This window comes from Rattus norvegicus, chromosome 14, assembly GCF_036323735.1.
Source record: "Rattus norvegicus strain BN/NHsdMcwi chromosome 14, GRCr8, whole genome shotgun sequence".
Taxonomy (NCBI): domain Eukaryota; kingdom Metazoa; phylum Chordata; class Mammalia; order Rodentia; family Muridae; genus Rattus; species Rattus norvegicus.
The window spans coordinates 87764120-87781928 of NC_086032.1; the positions used below are offsets into that span (position 1 = coordinate 87764120).

Sequence of the window (17809 nt, forward strand, 5' to 3'; positions counted from 1 at the left end):
GGGTCTTATGGGCGCAAGACAGGTGTTCTATGGCGGAGCCGCACCCTGCTTGAACAGGTCAGTTGTGTCCCGAGATAAAGTTGCCCTTCTCAGGCTGACTGATCTTGCCTTAACTGTATTCACAAAAGCAAGCAAAGAGGAAACTTTAGGCGGCAGAGTCCCCCTAGCATCTTCCTATTGCCCTGCAGCCTCAACCCTGGCTAGCTTCTGGAGAGAAAAGGCCAGTTGAGCGGTGAGAGGCCTGGGCCACAACAAGTACAGTAGGGACTTTTATTTGACTCTAGGTGAAGGTAGCTAAGAGGCAAGGGCAAGCCAAGAATCACAGAATGAGCAATGAGCTAGGGGCGAGAAGAGGCGGTGGGTCTGGCGGCCACAGCGTTCTCTTGCTATGAGTCACTTAGGCACAAAGAACAATGCAATTTGCAGGTGGTTAGTAATAGCCCCAGGCTGTCTATTCTGCCAGTTTAGAGAGATACCAATCTTAATTATTATTGGTTAAGATGAAAAACAAGTGCCCGGGAGTTTGGAAAATCAAATGGACCCTTTCCTTGGCTTTCATCACACAAAGAGGAGTCTGTTCTACAAAACCCAGTTGGGCTTGGCCTGTTCAGGTACCACTGACTTGCAGTTCCTTCCCAGCAGGACAGCTCACTTGTGCTGTGGAAGGAAGCTGGGCGTTACAGGCGTTGGCAAACCCAGTTAACGATGGCTTTTTGTGTCATACATTTTTGATAAATGGCTATCTCATAAAGTGACTGTTCAGAAAACAATTGCATTTTCCAGTGGGAGGGAAGTAAAACTGATGTCCTTGGGATACATGTTACAAGTATAAGCCTTCGCAGTCCCTGGCATAAACACAGTGGAGTGTTAGAAAATCAGCAGGGACTCTGATGCATAGCGAGTATGGAAGGGTGCACAAGAGCGCAGGTCATGCACATGGAAACTTACTCAGGCACATTCGGAACTCTGACCCTAAGAGTCACGGCACACACATCCATAAGTGTGCTTACAGGGGACCCTGGCGGGGAGGCTTATGCCTTAGAAATGTTCCAGTGGGATAACTCTGGCTGGAGTTCTTGCTTTAACTGTATTCACAAAAGCAAGTCAAGCATAGGAGGTCCCTAGTTTGAGGCCCAGAACCATTTAAACATGTCTTTGTGGAATTTTTGATTTAACAGTTTTGGGGTTTCCTTAATCTTAATGAAAATTCTCTGATGGACCCCTCGTGGTCTGTATACACAGAGATCTGATGTACCCTTAGTGGTCTGTATACATGAGGATCTGTGTGCTCCTAGTGGGATTTATCTGTCTGTATACACTGAGATCTGATATCTTCTTAGCGGTCTGTATACATGAGGATCTGTGTGCTCCTAGTGGAATGTATGTGTATACACAGAGATCTGATGTACTTAGCGGTCTGTATACATGAAGATCTGTGTGTTCCCGGTGGGATGTATCTGTATATACATATTTAGCTGTGACATAGCTGGTGGCCTCTATTGGATCACTTTATTTTAGTTGTTGACTTTGCTCACCCTTTGCTTCATGTGAATTTTGCTGCTGAGCTGGGTTCAGTATAGACTCTGTTTCCTCTCATTTAGGTTCTCCTCTAAGTACTGATTTAATAGTACACATCGCTCGGGCTTGGTTCTAAGTTTGTTATTCTCAAATGGCTTGGCCCAGACATTCTCACGGTTCTCCTTCTTCTAAAAGTCTATCATGAACACGTTACACAGGAGGTCAAGTGACACTTATTTTTCCCTACATATGTGCACTCTTGCTTTTTAAGTTTCCCGTGCAGTTGGCCATTGTGCTTCCTATGAGCATTCAAATCAGTTTAATAATTAGAAATGATAGGTAATGAAACAGAACAGCTTTTTAAGTTTTAAATCATGTGGAAGAAACCAGTGACACTATCTAGACAGCAATAGAATGATATTTATACTTTAAGTCTAAAAATTAACTCTGCTACGTTTTGCCTAGTTTTAACAGATTTTAATCTGTTCTTTTTGACCCTGGGACAGAGTTCCTGGTTGGACATAAAGTTAGTCCCTGACTTATGACGGTTTAAACTACCATTTTCCAGCATTAAGGATGTGGTTCAGACTTTGAGGATTAAGACGTAGCACGATCATGATCCTTGCATGGACTCAGGCTCACTTCTCAGGACGAGCATCTGACTGCTCACAAGTGCCCATGAGTAGGGTTCCAGGGGATCTGACTGCAAATGTCCTCTTCTGGCCTCTGAAGGCATCTGCATACACATGGTACACATAAACTCATACAGGCATACACCACATACACCCCCCTCACACACATGATAGATAAATAGCTGATAGATGGATAAATAGTTGATAGATTGTGTGTGTGTGTGTGTGTGTGTGTGTGAGAGAGAGAGAGAGAGAGAGAGAGAGAGAGAGAGAGAGAGAGAATGTGTGTGTGTATGGAGAGGGAGAGAGGGAGAGAGAGGAGGGGGAGGGGAGGGAAAGGGAGAGGGGGAGAGGGGGAGAGGGGGGAGAGGGAGAGGGAGAGGGAGAGGGAGAGGGAGAGGGAGAAGGAGAGAGAGAGGGAGAGATATTAGATAGACCTTTTAAGAAATGGTGCAGGGGTTTTGGATTTAGCTCAGTGGTAGAGCACTTGCCTAGCAAGCGCAAGGCCCTGGGTTTGGTCCCCAGCTCCGAAAAAAAGAAAAAAAAAAAAAAAAAAAAAAAGAAATGATGGTGCATTCTGCAGAGGCTATACTCAGAGCTTCAGATTCTGATTAGGCCCAGTGGGACCTGGCCCCGTGCCATGCTGTGTTGCTAATTCTGCCACTCAGCAGTCCTGCTGGACCAAAATGCCTTGCTGTGTACTATATCTCAAGTCGCAGTGGTCTTGTTAGGTTGTCCCCTGTTGTCAGTGGGGAAACATCTGTACCGATCTAAACCTTCACCCTTTCTCTGACCCAAGTCCGGCTGTCTTTTTCAGATTTCTCTGTTCATTATGATTCCTAAAATAAGCTTTAACGATTTTTAAGTTACTTTTGTTGAGCCATTTGTCTCTCTTCTTGCGAATCCATGGCTCCTTTTCATCTCCTCACTGTGTGTAGAAATGCGTTTTCCCATAACTTTGGATATATAGTAACTCATTGCTCACTTTTGTCAACTTATTCTTTTTTAAAAAAATGTTTATCTTTGTGCTCTTTCTTCTTATCTTCGTATCCTACTTTCAGAGAAGGATTTTCTTCCCCGAATTATTTTCTGTGAGAGAACATCCTGCTGTGTTCGCCACCCTTCTGTTTTAGAGGTAAAGCCCCTTTGCCCGCCCCTTTGATTGGCACCTCCAGATATGCTGACCTGGAGGCCCATGCATGCTCTCGCACACGGCAGCACCCCCTGCGCTCTTGGCTCTAATCCCCAGCACATTCAGGAAGCCTCTTAGTTACCTTCTGTGCTAACACACACACCCTTCATCTCTAGGGAGATGCGCTTTCCGGTTTTACTTCCCAGTCTTTATTGATTACGCTTACAAACGGAAATGATGGGACAGACCTACACTGTCATTGGAAACTTCAAGTCTCGCAGTGCACTTTAAATAATTTAACCAGTTCTGGCTGGAGCACATCTTTCCACTAGTAATTATTCTTAGCGGGTTTTTATGCCAATCCACCTCATGATCTCAAACCAACTTCAGAACGTAAAAATAGCGGCGTGGAACATTAACGAAAATAATTTGTACGGTCTTACCCCAGCAGCTTGGTACTCCAAAATGCCAACTGAAGGACTGTCCCCAGTCCTTGACTCCACTGTCCTCCTCCATTGTTTTTCTAGGATAGAAAGTTCTAGGCTGTCAGACAAACCGTCGATCTTCATGAGAAGTTCATCCAATAGACTTGAAAATTCATCCAGGTAATAAATCTGAAGGGAAGACAGATTAGAAAAATGCAAACTGGAATGTCATAGTTTTCTTTTCCTCTCATTATCCGAACCATTAATGATGCTGACTTTGGAAAGTTTTCACTATGTCATAAGACATCCTGGACCCAGAAGTTACAAGACCTGGGTGCTGGGCCTGGGTTCTTTCTGTCTGTCTGGGTTCTTTTGTTGGTGGTGTGCATGCATTGCTTCATTCGTAAGTGTTACAGTTAGTGATGCTTTGACAAAGAACCATTGAATGAATCCCAAGGCAGTAATAGGCCCATGACGGGCAGCGAGCCCTATGCAAACACACAGTGCCATGACTACTTCTGACAGGCTTCAAGGCTGCACTGAGTGCTACGTAAACATCAGTCATGGATGACAGCTGAGAATTCACTGTGAAAATACCTAGGTCTGACTTGTTTGCATTAGTGTCCGGAGGGCCCGATTCAAAGCACTGAGGCCTCCATGATTTGGGAGGAAATCAGGAAGTGCCAAAAATCAAGTGACTAACCCAAGGGGGGAAAAAAAAGCCAGAGATGCTACCTTTTCAAGGTACAAGGTGAGTATAGGGATGTGGTGAGCAGAGGGTGAGCCTGCCAACCCTGTGACTTCTCTAGTATTCAAGGGAAGATTCTGTGAGGCTCGCCAGGGTTGAGAACTGATTTTGAGCCTTTGTAGTGACAGGTGAATCAGAATCCCCACGGTGCTCTCATAGCAGAAAGCAAGCCTGTATGGTAGAGACTTCAGCCTGAGTGTGCTGCCGCCCACTGCTCCAAGGTCCCACAGCTTACATGGTCCGTAGTCACCTCAGTCTCTCCTGAAGTTGTTGTTTCCAACCTCAGAAAGGTGAGGAGTCTATGCCACATAGAAACAGCAACATCTTTTAGTGTCACGAGAGATTTTCTGTGAAAAGACTTTCTGTCTTGGAAAAGAGTCAAGGAGGTGGCTCTCAGCTGGAGGAGAGAAGAAAATTAGACAAATTCTGTATTAGCAAGCTATGACATGACTTTGTTGACTTGATAAACTATGGAGTGGACATTATATCTGCTGCGGCTGCTGGTGCTGCTTAGCGACCTTTCAGCAATTGCCTGGTGAGACACTATCAGGAGAATGTCCCTCAGGTGGGACTACAGATTGAGCGCTGCAGTGCAAATCTGTCTTACTATGAAGCATGTTATTATTGTCTCTCTCTCTGTGTCGTTTCCTGTATGATATATGTTCTCGGCTTGTGTTGGGCCTGTGTCTAAGCGATGAGAAGGGGTTCGAGACCTGGCAGGCTACTGTATCTTCATGTGTGCTATAAGACGACCCTAACTGTGCCCTGGATATGGGCGCCTAGGTTATTTATTTCTTCACTACTGACTGAAACCTTTTAGTTCACATACGATTTACTTTAAAGTATAGCTCAAACAAGCAAAATTTTAGTCATTTAGAGTATGTCTACAGAACTTCATGGGGAGTTGTCCACTAAAATGAAGAAGCTATACTAATAGGCCCTAGGAGCCAAAGCTTGCAAACTCCCTGACCCAGAGCCTCCTTCCCCCTACTCCTTCTGGACATGTCAGTAGCCTTCCCCCAGACCTCCCTTCCCTTTCTCTTCTGGATTTCCCTCACTTGACTCTGCTATAGCCTGCAAGTGGGAGTGTCCTACAGTGCAGGGGACTTCTATTCAGAAACATGTCAAAAGCACCTCTTAAAATTGTGTCACCGACTCTCATAATCATAACTTTATTCTGGATCGTTGCTTGAATCTCTATGTGAGACATGAAGAGCTGGGAGCATGGGCACTTGGCAGATGGATACAGATATCTGTGGGTCTGAGGGTGATGGTGAGCTAGAGAACTAATGTTACAAACAAAACAAGCCAGGTGTAGGCCTTTAATCCTAGCACTTGGGAGGCAGAGCAGACAGATCTCTGAGAGTTCCAGACTAGCCTGGTCTACAGAGTTCCAGGACAGTCAGGGGTACATAGAGAAACCTTTTCTCGAAAAACCAAACCAAACTCAAACAAAACTGGGTGTGATGATGTAGGGTTGTAATTCCAGTGATTAGGAGCAGGAGACAGGTACGTTTCTAGGCTTTACTGGCTATTCAGCATAGCTTACTTGGTGAGTTCTAGACCAGTAAGAGGTCTTATGTTTGAAAAAGACAGTGAGAAATGATACTCAAGACTGTCTTCTGTCTTCTATACACACACACACACACACACACACACACACACACACACATACACGCACACACACACACATACAGACAAATATTCTCTCTCTCTCTCTCTGTCTCTCTCTGTCTCTCTCTGTCTCTCTCTCTCTCTCTCTCTCTCCTAAAATATCTTTAGTATAGGATACTTCTTATCCTATACTAAAAATGGTTGGATGGAAAGACAGTTAAATGAGCCAGTGAATGTATTGATGGGTATACAGATAAATAATGAGTAGTCTAAGTAATGATAAATAGTTGCCTAGGAGTGTAGGTCATGAGGGCAAAGTAGTGAGCAGAGAATGTGAACCATTGGAAGGAGCTAAGAGTTCTGGCCCAAGTGTGTCAGGGTGTGAGCACATGCGGTCACTTCTAGTTTAACCTTTGCTCTTGAGAACATTGGCAAGGAACATTCTTAAGGAACAAAGAATTTGACGTCACCAAGAAAGTATGAACCCATTCCTTTAACTTGTGCCAGAAACCACCCTGGGAAGGTCAAGTTCGTGGTATACCCTCTTGGAAAGTGACTAGAATTAAAAGGGAGACAGAAAGGATTGTCTGGGACTCCATGAGGCCTTCTTAGAGTTTAAGAGGAGAACCTGCTGACTAGGAAAGAGCCTCATGGACACCATTTTATAAAAATGAGTAGAGTCCCCAGGGGAGGGATCCGGTAGAAGCAGCCTGAGTGAGCAGTTGGGAGTGAGAAGAGATTTGGGTCAGCCCGTGAGGGTGGGGAAGGCAGTGCAGCTGTGGTCTTGCTGGACTATTCTCAGTGAAGGGAGATGGTGTCTAGCCCCTGCTGAGGGCAGATCAGGTAGATCCTGGAAGGCTCTGTTCCCATGAGATCTGGCCAGGCCAGCCTGACCCTGTCTATCTGAACAGAGACCATTTTGTCCTCATAACATATGGAACCTTTACAAACTGTGACTTTAAAGTCCAGGATGCATCAACGCATCTACGTACCATTCTGAAACCCAGGGTAGCCAGCAACAGAAAGAGGGTCCCATAGTAACAATTCACAGCCCTGTGGTCAGACTCCAAATGATTGTGCTGTGAGTCTTTTTGACTTCTTCCCGGAAATTGAAGCAGTAGCCCAGGAAATGCCTCTGCAGAGGTGCCACGCGACAGTGTCGAGGTGTAGAGCAGAAACCAGCGCAAGTGGGAATGGGCAGCCAGCAATAGGGCCCCCACCAGCTGCAGGGAGAAAACCCCAGGACAATGGCCCATCATCTCTCTTTAGGGAAGAGGGTTATATGGGGACTTCTAAATGATTTTAAGTCATTAATTGCTTGGAGAAAGGGACTTTATATGTGGCCAAGCCTTCCTTGTTTGGGCTCTCATTCCAAAAAGGCTGGCCTCCATCAGGCCCAGCTCTCTTTCTGTGTTCCTACCTGTATCTTCACCTTGCAAGCCACCCAGTAGCTCTGAAAGGTGCCTGAGCTCCCTTCTCTGTTGTCAGAGCTCTTGCAGCCCCATGCCCTCATCCACTAAAGCTTAGGAGAATACCTGATGACCAGTCATAGTGTATATGCATGGGTCTGTGATGGGTGACTAACTATAATGAAGTTCACCTTTTGTGTCCGTCTTTGACATCAGTAACTTGACCCTTTCGTCTTTGGCCAGGATGATCTTGCCATGTAGACTTGACTTTTTCTATATAAGGCTACTACTAATATGATATTCTCCCACACATGTGTCTAGTCCCCATCAAGGGCTATGCAATGATAATAACTTAAGAAAAATCAGGAAGGGTTATTTAGAGGCAAACTGGTTTTCGTTAAGTTTGTGATCTTGTTAGAGACAGGAACTTGGGTCTTAGTTGTGGCGTCAGTGGCCCAGTCTGTTTGACACTTTCTGGTTTTAACCAGCCCTGGGTCTGACGCACATTCTCAGGTAAATAACACACCATCATCTTGCCAGGTACCACTGGGCTCCATTTGTTTCCAGGGCCTTGCATTTAGAATTCCTTGACTCTTGCCTGGCATTTGTTGGTTCTGAAGTGGTTTGGTACACATTTCCATGGGACTATGGAGGGAGAAAGCACCGTGTAGGCTGTGAGGGAACATGCCCACTGTCTAAATGTTCTGAGGTGCAAGCAGGAACATTGGGAATTCAAGGCTATCCTTGGCTAGTTAAAGACCAGGTTAGGCTATGTAAGACCTTGTGTTGAAAGGCAACAAAATGGGATGGCAACTTTGTCTGGTGGATAAAGCTATCTGCTGCCCCTAAAATGGGCACTGACAATGTCTTAAATGACAGTCTGGGCTGTTGACTCTGACCAGGTCAACAGAAGGCCTGCTGGTAGATAGTTCCTATAGCTAATGGGACATCTAGTTCTCTATTGACACACACCCGTAACAGATCAGAGTCCCCATGCTAGCTTCCTCCTCTTCTATTCCACACATCTCCTCACCCCCTCAACTCTGACTTCTACGTTGTTCTTGCTGACATGCTCCCTCCCACTGATCACCCTTAAAACTGTCAAGACTCTCCCTACCTTTTGCTATTCTCTTGGACCCCCAAGAGATAGCCTTGGCAGTTTTGAATTTCTCCCGAATAAATCCTTCTTCCCACCCACAGAGGGGTCTAGTTCAGTGGTTTTACTGTGCCCCTGCTTACGTTGCCAAGCCTGATGACCTCATTGTGAGCCCCAGAACCCATATTATGGGAGAACAGAATGAGGTGTCATCTGACCTCTATGCACATGCCCTCCCAAGTAAGTAAGTAAGTAAATAAATTTAAATTAAATAAACAGTAGCATTTTTAAATGTAAAAAGCAAAGCAGGCAAGCAAACAACAAAATACAATCTGTCAACCTACATCTCAGCCAATCAAGATGAGGGTCTGACTAGACCCTCCAGGTTCCCACAACACATACATTCCTGATAGTGCAAATGCTGCTACTTAAGTTAGGCATCGTTCATTATATCTTGGGCTTTCCTTAGCATACGGGCACTTTGATATAATGCTAAATGGTGCTAATTAACAGTTTATTATTAGATAAAGCCCACATAGATCTATATAATTTTTAAGGCAGGCCACCTTCCTAGACACACATAAGCCATTAGTTTCCTGGCAGGTTTATTCGCTGGCCTCTGTTGACATCTGTGAGTTGAGTAGGAGTGACCTGGGTTGACATGTAGCTAAGACACTCTTTCTGCTCTCATTCACTGACCTGCTCCTCTAAGCACAGGCCCAGGTATATATTCTGTGGAGCAGGAGATTTGTCCTTGAGCCCCTGTGTGAGCCCTGGGTTCTGAGAACATGAGCCTTCTCACAGTAGCCAACTGACCAAATGCTTCTCTCAGATCTGATGCCAATGCTGTCTGCTGTAGAGGTGAGATCCTGTGCGGCCCTAGGCCTATGGGACTAGAGACAACTCTTTTCTGAATGGGACCTGCTCAGAAGGACCAGCAGCCAAGTACCTCATCAGGGCCCTCAGTCATACTCTGTGCCTGATTTGGGCCTTCACTCTCCAATCAAAACTTTTGGTCCTTCACTGGATGGAGATTTGCCCTGCATGGTGCACAGAGATCAGGCATTCCCAAGAATGCGTGCAAACAGGCAAACCCAAACTCCTGGGTATATGCAGCGTCATGCACCCATGATGCACCCTTAGTCCTGAATGGGTTTTCCTTCTGTGTTCTATGGATGTTGCATGTTTCCTCAAGTGAGGTAAATAATGCAAAATGTGTTCTATCGTGTGAGTCTGTGTGAGGAACTTGGATGATACATGGATATAGAAGCAGCATGTGGCTATCAAAACATCTGAAAATTACAGTCCCAAGGCAAGTCTCATCTCTCACAGCTCCTTGCTCCATCTTCTGACAAAACCACCATTTCTGACATAGCCCGTTGTGATCATGGAGCATGTTCACATACAAAAGGCCCTCCGCACCATCCCTGACACTAACAGAGAGATCTGTGTGTGATAATGACCACAGGCAATAGCTATAATATGCTGTGGGAAATCCTAACACGAAGCCAGTGCTTAATAAACCATAGCTACTGCTGTCACAGATGTGATTTATTATACTGTTATGCCTTATCTAAACCCCACCATAATGAATTTGGTGACTGGAATTCTCAATGGTGTGTGACCCGCATGAGGAGTTTGCCATTCTCTAGCTGATTAGAGTGAGCCAATGTGTTGGTTGACTAGAAAAATCATTGGAGAAGGGGAGAAGGTTCTTACCGTTGGCATCAAGACTCTGAAGAGAAGGGAACAGGTCACTGCAGAGAAGGGTGCCATGGTGCTTAGAGAACTGAAGAGATGAACACATTTTAACATCCAGAGGAACAGGAGGATTCCCTGGAGGCATCGTGCTCGCTGAGGGAAGAACACAGAAGTGAGGTGAAGACACAGGCACATACCTGTGAGCTGTGCTGAAACGCTAGTTCATTTAAGGAGTTGTTTAGGTCTCCTAGGGACACCAGGTCTCCCAGGGACACCACATGACAGTGTCTGCAGGGGAGAACGAGTCAGAAACAGGTTTCAGGACACATAAGATGTCTTCAGGAGGGCAGGCTGGTAGAGACAGGCAGAGCAAGTGTAGCCGTTTCCCCTCTGAGGCCCAGTCCACTCTGCTGTAAGGACAGGGCCATGGCAGCAGTGACAGGGTGTGCCTTCCTCTTTCTGTCACTCATTACCAATATTTGCCTTGAAGATGTGTGATAACTAGAAGGGTCCTACATTATAGCTTTGGAATCTATGGCTCAGATAAACAAAGTGATGGGACGGAAGATGCATATCAGGATGACCCAGGGGCACACTCAAGAGCTGGGTCCCTCAAAACTATGCACCTGTCTACTGCTGGGAGAAATGCTTTCTGTCCATGGCCTGATCCTATCTCCCCAGCAGAAAGAAAGAAATGAATGCCAAGTGCTAGAGCAAGCTAGACAGTGACCAGGTGAGTGAAGGACTAAGGTTTCAGTGTGTTTGTAAGAACTGAGGCCCAGGGAAGTTGTGAGAGGCTGGCGCACCTGTTGTCCCTTTGAATCAGTAAGATACAGGTGAGTTTGGGGGAGGGGAAACCAGGCATGATTGACACCATTGCCAGTCCTCAAGAGGAGATACAATGTGAGAATAGGCCGAACTCCATTTTCTGGTAGATGCGATTTAACAAGTGAAAATAAGCAAGGAGATTTATTTTGCATTTTATTTAGACCAACATATATAAAGTAATATGTGCATTCAGTGCAAGTAGAGGTGTTTGCATGTTGAGTTTATTACATTCAACAAGTATTTTATATTTATAGCATGTCTCAATTTGAGCTCACCATACTTCTTTCTCTACACTCTCAGGAAGTCAGTGGCCATGACACTGAAAAACTGTGACTTCCTTAGGGACTCCTTTCTTGTCTATATCTGATTGGTAGGATACCAGAGAGTCTTCTTAACTGTTTTCATTATCATATTTATTTATAGGATATATAGCACATGCCTAGAGGGACATACATATATAGTCTTCCTCTCTTATCCTAGAAAACACCTTAAGTTTTGGAACACATATTTAAAACTTGAGAATGCTTGACCCACTTGTACAGTTAAATAAGAGCTGGGGCTGAGGCCTCAGGTTGCACTACAAGCTCATCTGGTCTCAGATAGTGACAGGATGCTCTAAAGGCCTCTCATACACCACAGCCAACTATTCAGGTACCTGGCTACAAGACCAGAGGCCATTACCAGTCCTGCTTCTGAGTGGACTGTGATGCTCGCCCTCTTGAAGCATGGGTGGGACCATTTGTGGTGTACATGGGACACTGTTACCTGTTTTACTAGATAGTATGTGCTTGATGGAAAGATGTTTCTGTGAAATATGCTTGGCAAACCTGTAGTCCCTTCAAGACAGTAAGACCCAGCTATGACAATTGATATTGTAGCCAGCATTGGCGAGGTGAAATACAATGTGAGCTCTGGGCAGAACTGTAAATTTCATGGTAGCTGCAATTTAGTTGGTGAAAATAAGCAGGCGAATTTACTTTGTGTTTTATTTAGAGGAATATATGTAAAATAATATGTATATTCAGCATAAAATGGACATTTGTATATCAAACTTGATAACTCCATTAGAGTTTGTCAAACTAAGCCTCATGGAGTTAGAAGTACCCAGCTTTGATCAGTTTGAGCTGTACCCCAGGCACGTGTGTGAAAATAAAAATTAGTTTTCTAATACCAGGACAAATGATGCAGGGCTAGAGAGCTGAGGCGAGTGTTGGTCAGGATGAAGGTTTACCAGGACAACTCTTACTCAAGAGCTAAGTGAAGGCCCAGAAATTGGTACCCGGCTGTAATAGAATCCAGAGGGAAGAGAAAGTCATTCCAGGCAAGTTTCTGACAGCAGCAAACATGATCAGAAAGATAGCACGCTGTGAGGAAAGAAGGCTATGAAAGGTGAACCCATTTCAGAGACCCAGTGCTCACTGAGAGTGTGCTGACAGATTCCCAGTTCTCCTCGCTACATGCCTAAAAGAGCTGCTCTGCCCACTTCAGTGAGAAGAGCATCCTACAGAGTGTTTTCAGGAAAGCCTGCCCAGTGGGCTTCCAACACAGGTGAGGAAACTCTAGGCTATGATGGCATTAGAATCCAGGTGATGCACAGCTGTGGTCACAGGGTAGCGTAGACAGTGAGTGAGCTGAAACCCCCTGGCAGAAAAGAAATGCAGATGAGCATAGACACACAGGAAAGGTAGACCAGAATGCCTACCAGTGATGAGACAGTGAGGCCTCATGCTGGTGCTGGGAAACAGTAGGGAACAAGCTGGTAAACTTCCTTCCTAGTGCTTCTGGCCTTTTGGTGTATGAGAGAGAACCAAGTAATATTGTAGCACACACATCTCAGTAGATGCAAAGTCTTTATGAGAAGATCCTAGAGTGGCTAATAACAAAACAAGACAAAGAGAAGCCGTTTGGAACAGCCTGAGCTGTTCCTGTCTGTCTTAAAACAGGGAGCCTTCAAACACCAAAGCCTATGGATTCCCCCAGCCTATGAAACCCCAGGAAGCTGCTCTCAGGGTTCTCCCAACTATGAATAATGTCTTGTTTGGTGGAGCATTGCTAAGCCTTGGAAGATGGGCTCACTATGACTTCTAGCCTTCCATTGCCCCAGTTTCTTGCCTGTGTAGGTAAAAAAGATGAGTGTCTTGTTTTTTGTGAGTGGCGCACAAGTTGTAGAAATATAATCCAAGATATAGAAGTGTCTGGAATTTTCCTGCTCCTGGTGCTTAACACAAGGATGGCCTTTGCTGTCCTCTGTGCAGCAAGTCCCTGGCTTGCTCCAACAATGTGCACAATAAATGTGTTTCACAGTACTATAGGGGCAATGAGCAGGCTCAGTAAGGGAGTGCCAACTTCTCATGATGTGAAGATGGTGTCTACCTGGTTTGTGCCTAGCCTCGGGACTCATGGGTGCCTATGGAGCTCAACACCCATGAGTAGAAAGTGTAACCTCAGGGCTTCCCTTATGCAAGGGCTCCATTTCTGTGCTGGGGTAGGAGGGACAGGCCTGACTCATAAAGTCACAGTTCTAGTGACAATGGGAACATGATGTCTATTCTTGTCCTTCAGGAAGAAGTCTAGATTGTCCTCTGCTTGGGATGCTCAAAGCACATCTTCCCCCGAGACTGAAGAGTCTCCCATGCTTCCATAGCTGGGCCACTCTGGCTATTGGAAGGTCCTTCCACTCTCTGGGCCTTCGGTTTCCCCAGCTGTAGTGGTTATGTCAGGAATACTTTTGTGTTTCTGCTCCAAGGTTTACCCAGAGTTTGGATGGTGAGAAGGCAGGGGAGAAGACGGGTAGGAGTTGACATAACCCCTGAGGAGACAGGAACAACAGCGGTATACCACTTATCCAGGAAGGGAAGGCTAGAGATGTGGTAGAGGAAGACCACCAGCCATGCGCTCTCTAAGACTCCCCACACAACAGAAAGGAGAGCTGTGCCTAGGGTGCACCACACGAGGAGGCAGAGGGAAGTTAAAGAGAGGAGGTGGAGCTGGGAACACTGTAGTTAGAGGGGAACAAGTTCCCCTTTCTTTATGGGTTGTTCAAGAAGCAGCTTGCCTGGGGTGTAAGGGTACATGAGTTCTGCTCCATTCAGCAGGCATAGATGCCCAATAGGTGGGCGTGTATGAAGTTCTCCAAATCTTACTACTCCCAGTGCCACCGTCTGTGAGCTTATGGCAATATCATTCAACAGAACAAATTCATCACCCCGAACCCTCTTGTCCTTGTGTGACAGATGTCATAGAGCAACATCAATCATAGCCTCTTTCTGGGTAGCCCTGAGTCCCCATCGTACCTGATTCCATGACACCATCAGGCTGATGTCCACAAACCTCTGGTAAAGTCCTTTGTGGAACTGGTCAGTGATGTTCTCAGCAAGAGTAGTGAGGTGACCGGAGGCTGCACAGTAGGCCAGTGCTACACCAACCATAGAGAGCTGTAGGATGAGAAGAAAGGTCCCTCCATTGGCTGAGGGAAAACTCGGCATCCCTCTGGTGACAAGTTGCCTGTCAAACATTAAGTCTGTGGTTGAGGAGATGACTCATCTGGTAAAGGGTAATCACAAGGCTGAATTCAATCTCCAGAACTGTGTAAAATTGTGGTCATGGTAGCACATGCCTGTAATCCCCATGTGGAGGAGATAGAGACAGCTTGATTCCTGGGCTCACCAGTCAGCAAGCCTTTTCTAATTAGTGATTTCCAGGCCAGGGAGAGAAGCTATCTTAAAAAGAAAGATGAATGTTCTCTGAGAAATAACATCCAGGGTTGTCTCCTGGCCTCCGTGTATTTTTTTTTTTGCACCAAAACACATATGAATATAAACACACACACACACACACACACACACACACACACACACACACACACACACCACTGCCACCACCACCATCAGATGTCAAGAAAATCTGATTTCAAATGCTCTTCTGCCTCTGAACTATAGATGGGGAACGGCAGTGACATTGGAAGGCATTTGTATTTATAAGACTTCCTGATAAAAGTACTTCTCCTTTCAGATAAAAATACTTTAGCGTCATTGTTCTCTATAAAGAAAACTACTTGAGAGAGATTACCTCCAGCCATTGTCTTGGTTTTCTCCAGTAGCTGAGAATACCCTTGGTTGCCATCTCCCAGAGCTGGAAGCAGAGGTGGATCATGTTGAGTACCAGGAACAGCAGCTGAGAGGGGACAGAAATAAGTGAGACAACAGAAGGATCAGCTGGGTCATTTGTTCAAGGTCTAAACTTCTGGCTGGTGTCTGTGCCCAGCCAGTAGACATGGCACAAGCCTCTTTCTGTCTTGGTAGCATTTGATGTCAAACTAGCCCTGCGGTAGGCATCTGAGAAGTTTGGTCTCACTTCACACTAAGCTCTCTCAGAGACCCAATTCCATGTGAAGCCTCAAGACCTGGTATTGACCCTGCAGGGCTAGGAATAAGACATTTGGGCATCCACTGCCACTACCAGCTCACCATGCCTGCCTGTGCATTCTCTGTGTCTTTGGGAGCTGTGTGCATTAGGCCTTGTAGGTCCACTCTTAATAAACTTCAAACATAACCAGAACCAAGTCAGCTCTGAGCACTAAGGGAGCGTGTAGAACAGTGGTTTTGTGCCACGTCAATCCAGGGACTACCTCTGTGTCACAGTGGGGACCACAGTGACACTGGAAGTAGAGAGTATTTATAAGACTTCCTGATAAAAGTCTTTTCCTTTCAGATAGAAATACTTCAGTGTTATTGTTCTCCATAAAGAAGACTACGTCAGAGAAGTTATCTCCAGCCAATGTTTCTGTTTTCTCCACAGTGTAGAGCCACGGAAAAGGGCAGGGGAACTGACCTGGTCTTCTAAACTCTTGACATTTTGTTCAACCTGACTTCATGTTTTTTGTATGTCTCCTGATATTTTAAGATAGTGCGCTAGAATACTATGTAACTCGTTTTCTGACTGTTATTTATTTATTTACTCGTTTAATTGCCTTTAAGTGCCTCTCCTATTCAAGACCCTCCCCAGTAGTCCACACCCTCTCCTTCATACTCCACTCCAGTCCCAGCCTTGGCTATCTCTAACAGTCCCTGGACTCCCTTCCCTTCCTGAAGCCAAGCAGATTTGACTTGTCCAACCAGCAGGGCATGTTTCCTTCCGAAAGGACCATGAAATGAGAAGACGCAAAGCCAGTGGCATGAAGTGGCGGTTGGCTGCTGAGGCTTTTGACGGTTCAGTGAAGCAACGTGAACTGCTGACACCTAGTACTGTGGACTATGGGGGCCGATATCCTCAAACTAATATTTTGGTATCCCAAACACCATGGCGTCTGTATCTGTAGGCAGGGCTTGACGAGAGTAGTTCGGGCTAAATGCAGGCCTGGGGATGCTGCTGCTTATATAATATTGAGGTTTATGTTCATACGGAAGCCCAAAGTGCTCATACTGCCTTTTTGTTCACAGGCCCAGAAAAGGAGCCAGGCTGTGTGACACAGTGAAACAGTGACAGAGAGAAGGTGGCTCTCTACCATCCAGGGAGGGAGTTTTCACTACAGCCCAGCTCTCCTGGCACCTTGGTCTTAGGCTTGTAGCTACTGGGTCTTTGGAAAGAGATGCCTGTTATTTAAACCACCCAGCCATCGAGCACTATGTGATCCCATTTGCCTGAGGGGTATGTGGCTGTCCCCTGGTGGCTGTCTGAAATTTCAATAGTACCAAACCCTATTAATACTGTAACTTTCTTATAAATATACAGAAAGCTGTGATAAAGTTTAATTTCTACATCTGGCATAGGAACCAATTAACAGCAGTAATCAATAATAAAATAGAACAGTTATAACAACACACTGTAATTACACCATAATACACTATAAGGTTGTTTAACATGTAGGCATTATTTACTTCGGGAACATTCTGCTCCATATTTTCAGATCATGGTTGACTATAGAAAGTTACATGTTGGACAATGAGGGGTGACAATATTTTGCTATGGTGTCTGAGGCTAAGACTCCACAATGAATTTAGTACATTGTGGTGGTTGAGTATTTGAGCTCATTTTATATGTGATGGTTGTTGGTTTCCCCATTGGAGATCGTCCTCGTCTCCAGCTCCAACATTGCTCTCTATGGTTCATACCACATAAGAGGGTGTATGAGTTGTGGGGGTGGGTGAGTGGGAGGCCTAGTCTCACACTGGGGAGGTATTTAGCCCAAGTGAAGCCCATGTTCTCTGTGTCCATCCGTTCGCAGTTCCAGGGCAGGTGAACTCACCTCAGAAAGCATGAGGAGGCACTGTAGGGCTGAGTCACGGTAGAAGATGCTGAAGGACTCTATCAGTGATGAGGAGACAAGACCTCGTGTGGAGAGAAATTCTGCACCCAGGGTCACACTCGTGAAGAGTCGTGTTGGAGGGTTGTAGAGAGTGAAATGCACAGACACGGCCCTCGTGCTGTGGTCAATCCACCTGCTGGCTCTGAGGGCAGTCAGAGCTGCATGGGCTTCATGCCTGGAAAGCAGCCCAGGTTCAGAGGGAGGGCAGGGGTGAAGGCTTGGGAGCTTCAGGGAAAACACCATCTGTGGCACCACATCCAAAACACCTATGCAAGCCTTCATGAGGATAGATGACCCCTAGCCTTCTGATTACTGCACAGGTAGTCCTCCTTTGTGTCAGGAACCCCCATCAGGAGCCCATTGCCCCTCTTTCCCTCCTCTTCCTTTTCCTGCAGCAGCAAC

General features: G+C 45.7%; 1 protein-coding gene across 1 annotated transcript in view; it reads right to left on the reverse strand.

The window, feature by feature from the left end:
- Positions 1–2625: 2625 nt before the first annotated feature.
- Pkd1l1 (polycystin 1 like 1, transient receptor potential channel interacting) overlaps positions 2626–17809 on the reverse strand; it is a 121903-nt gene continuing 106719 nt past the window's right edge. The window contains exons 45-51 of the mRNA XM_063273721.1: positions 17348–17582; positions 15172–15276; positions 14397–14537; positions 10333–10428; positions 7062–7328; positions 4691–4852; positions 2626–3896 (exon numbers count right to left, since the gene is read on the reverse strand). Coding sequence (XP_063129791.1) covers positions 3669–3896; positions 4691–4852; positions 7062–7328; positions 10333–10428; positions 14397–14537; positions 15172–15276; positions 17348–17582 — 1234 coding nt within the window. The 3' untranslated portion in view covers positions 2626–3668. The remainder of the gene's footprint in view (positions 3897–4690; positions 4853–7061; positions 7329–10332; positions 10429–14396; positions 14538–15171; positions 15277–17347; positions 17583–17809) is intronic.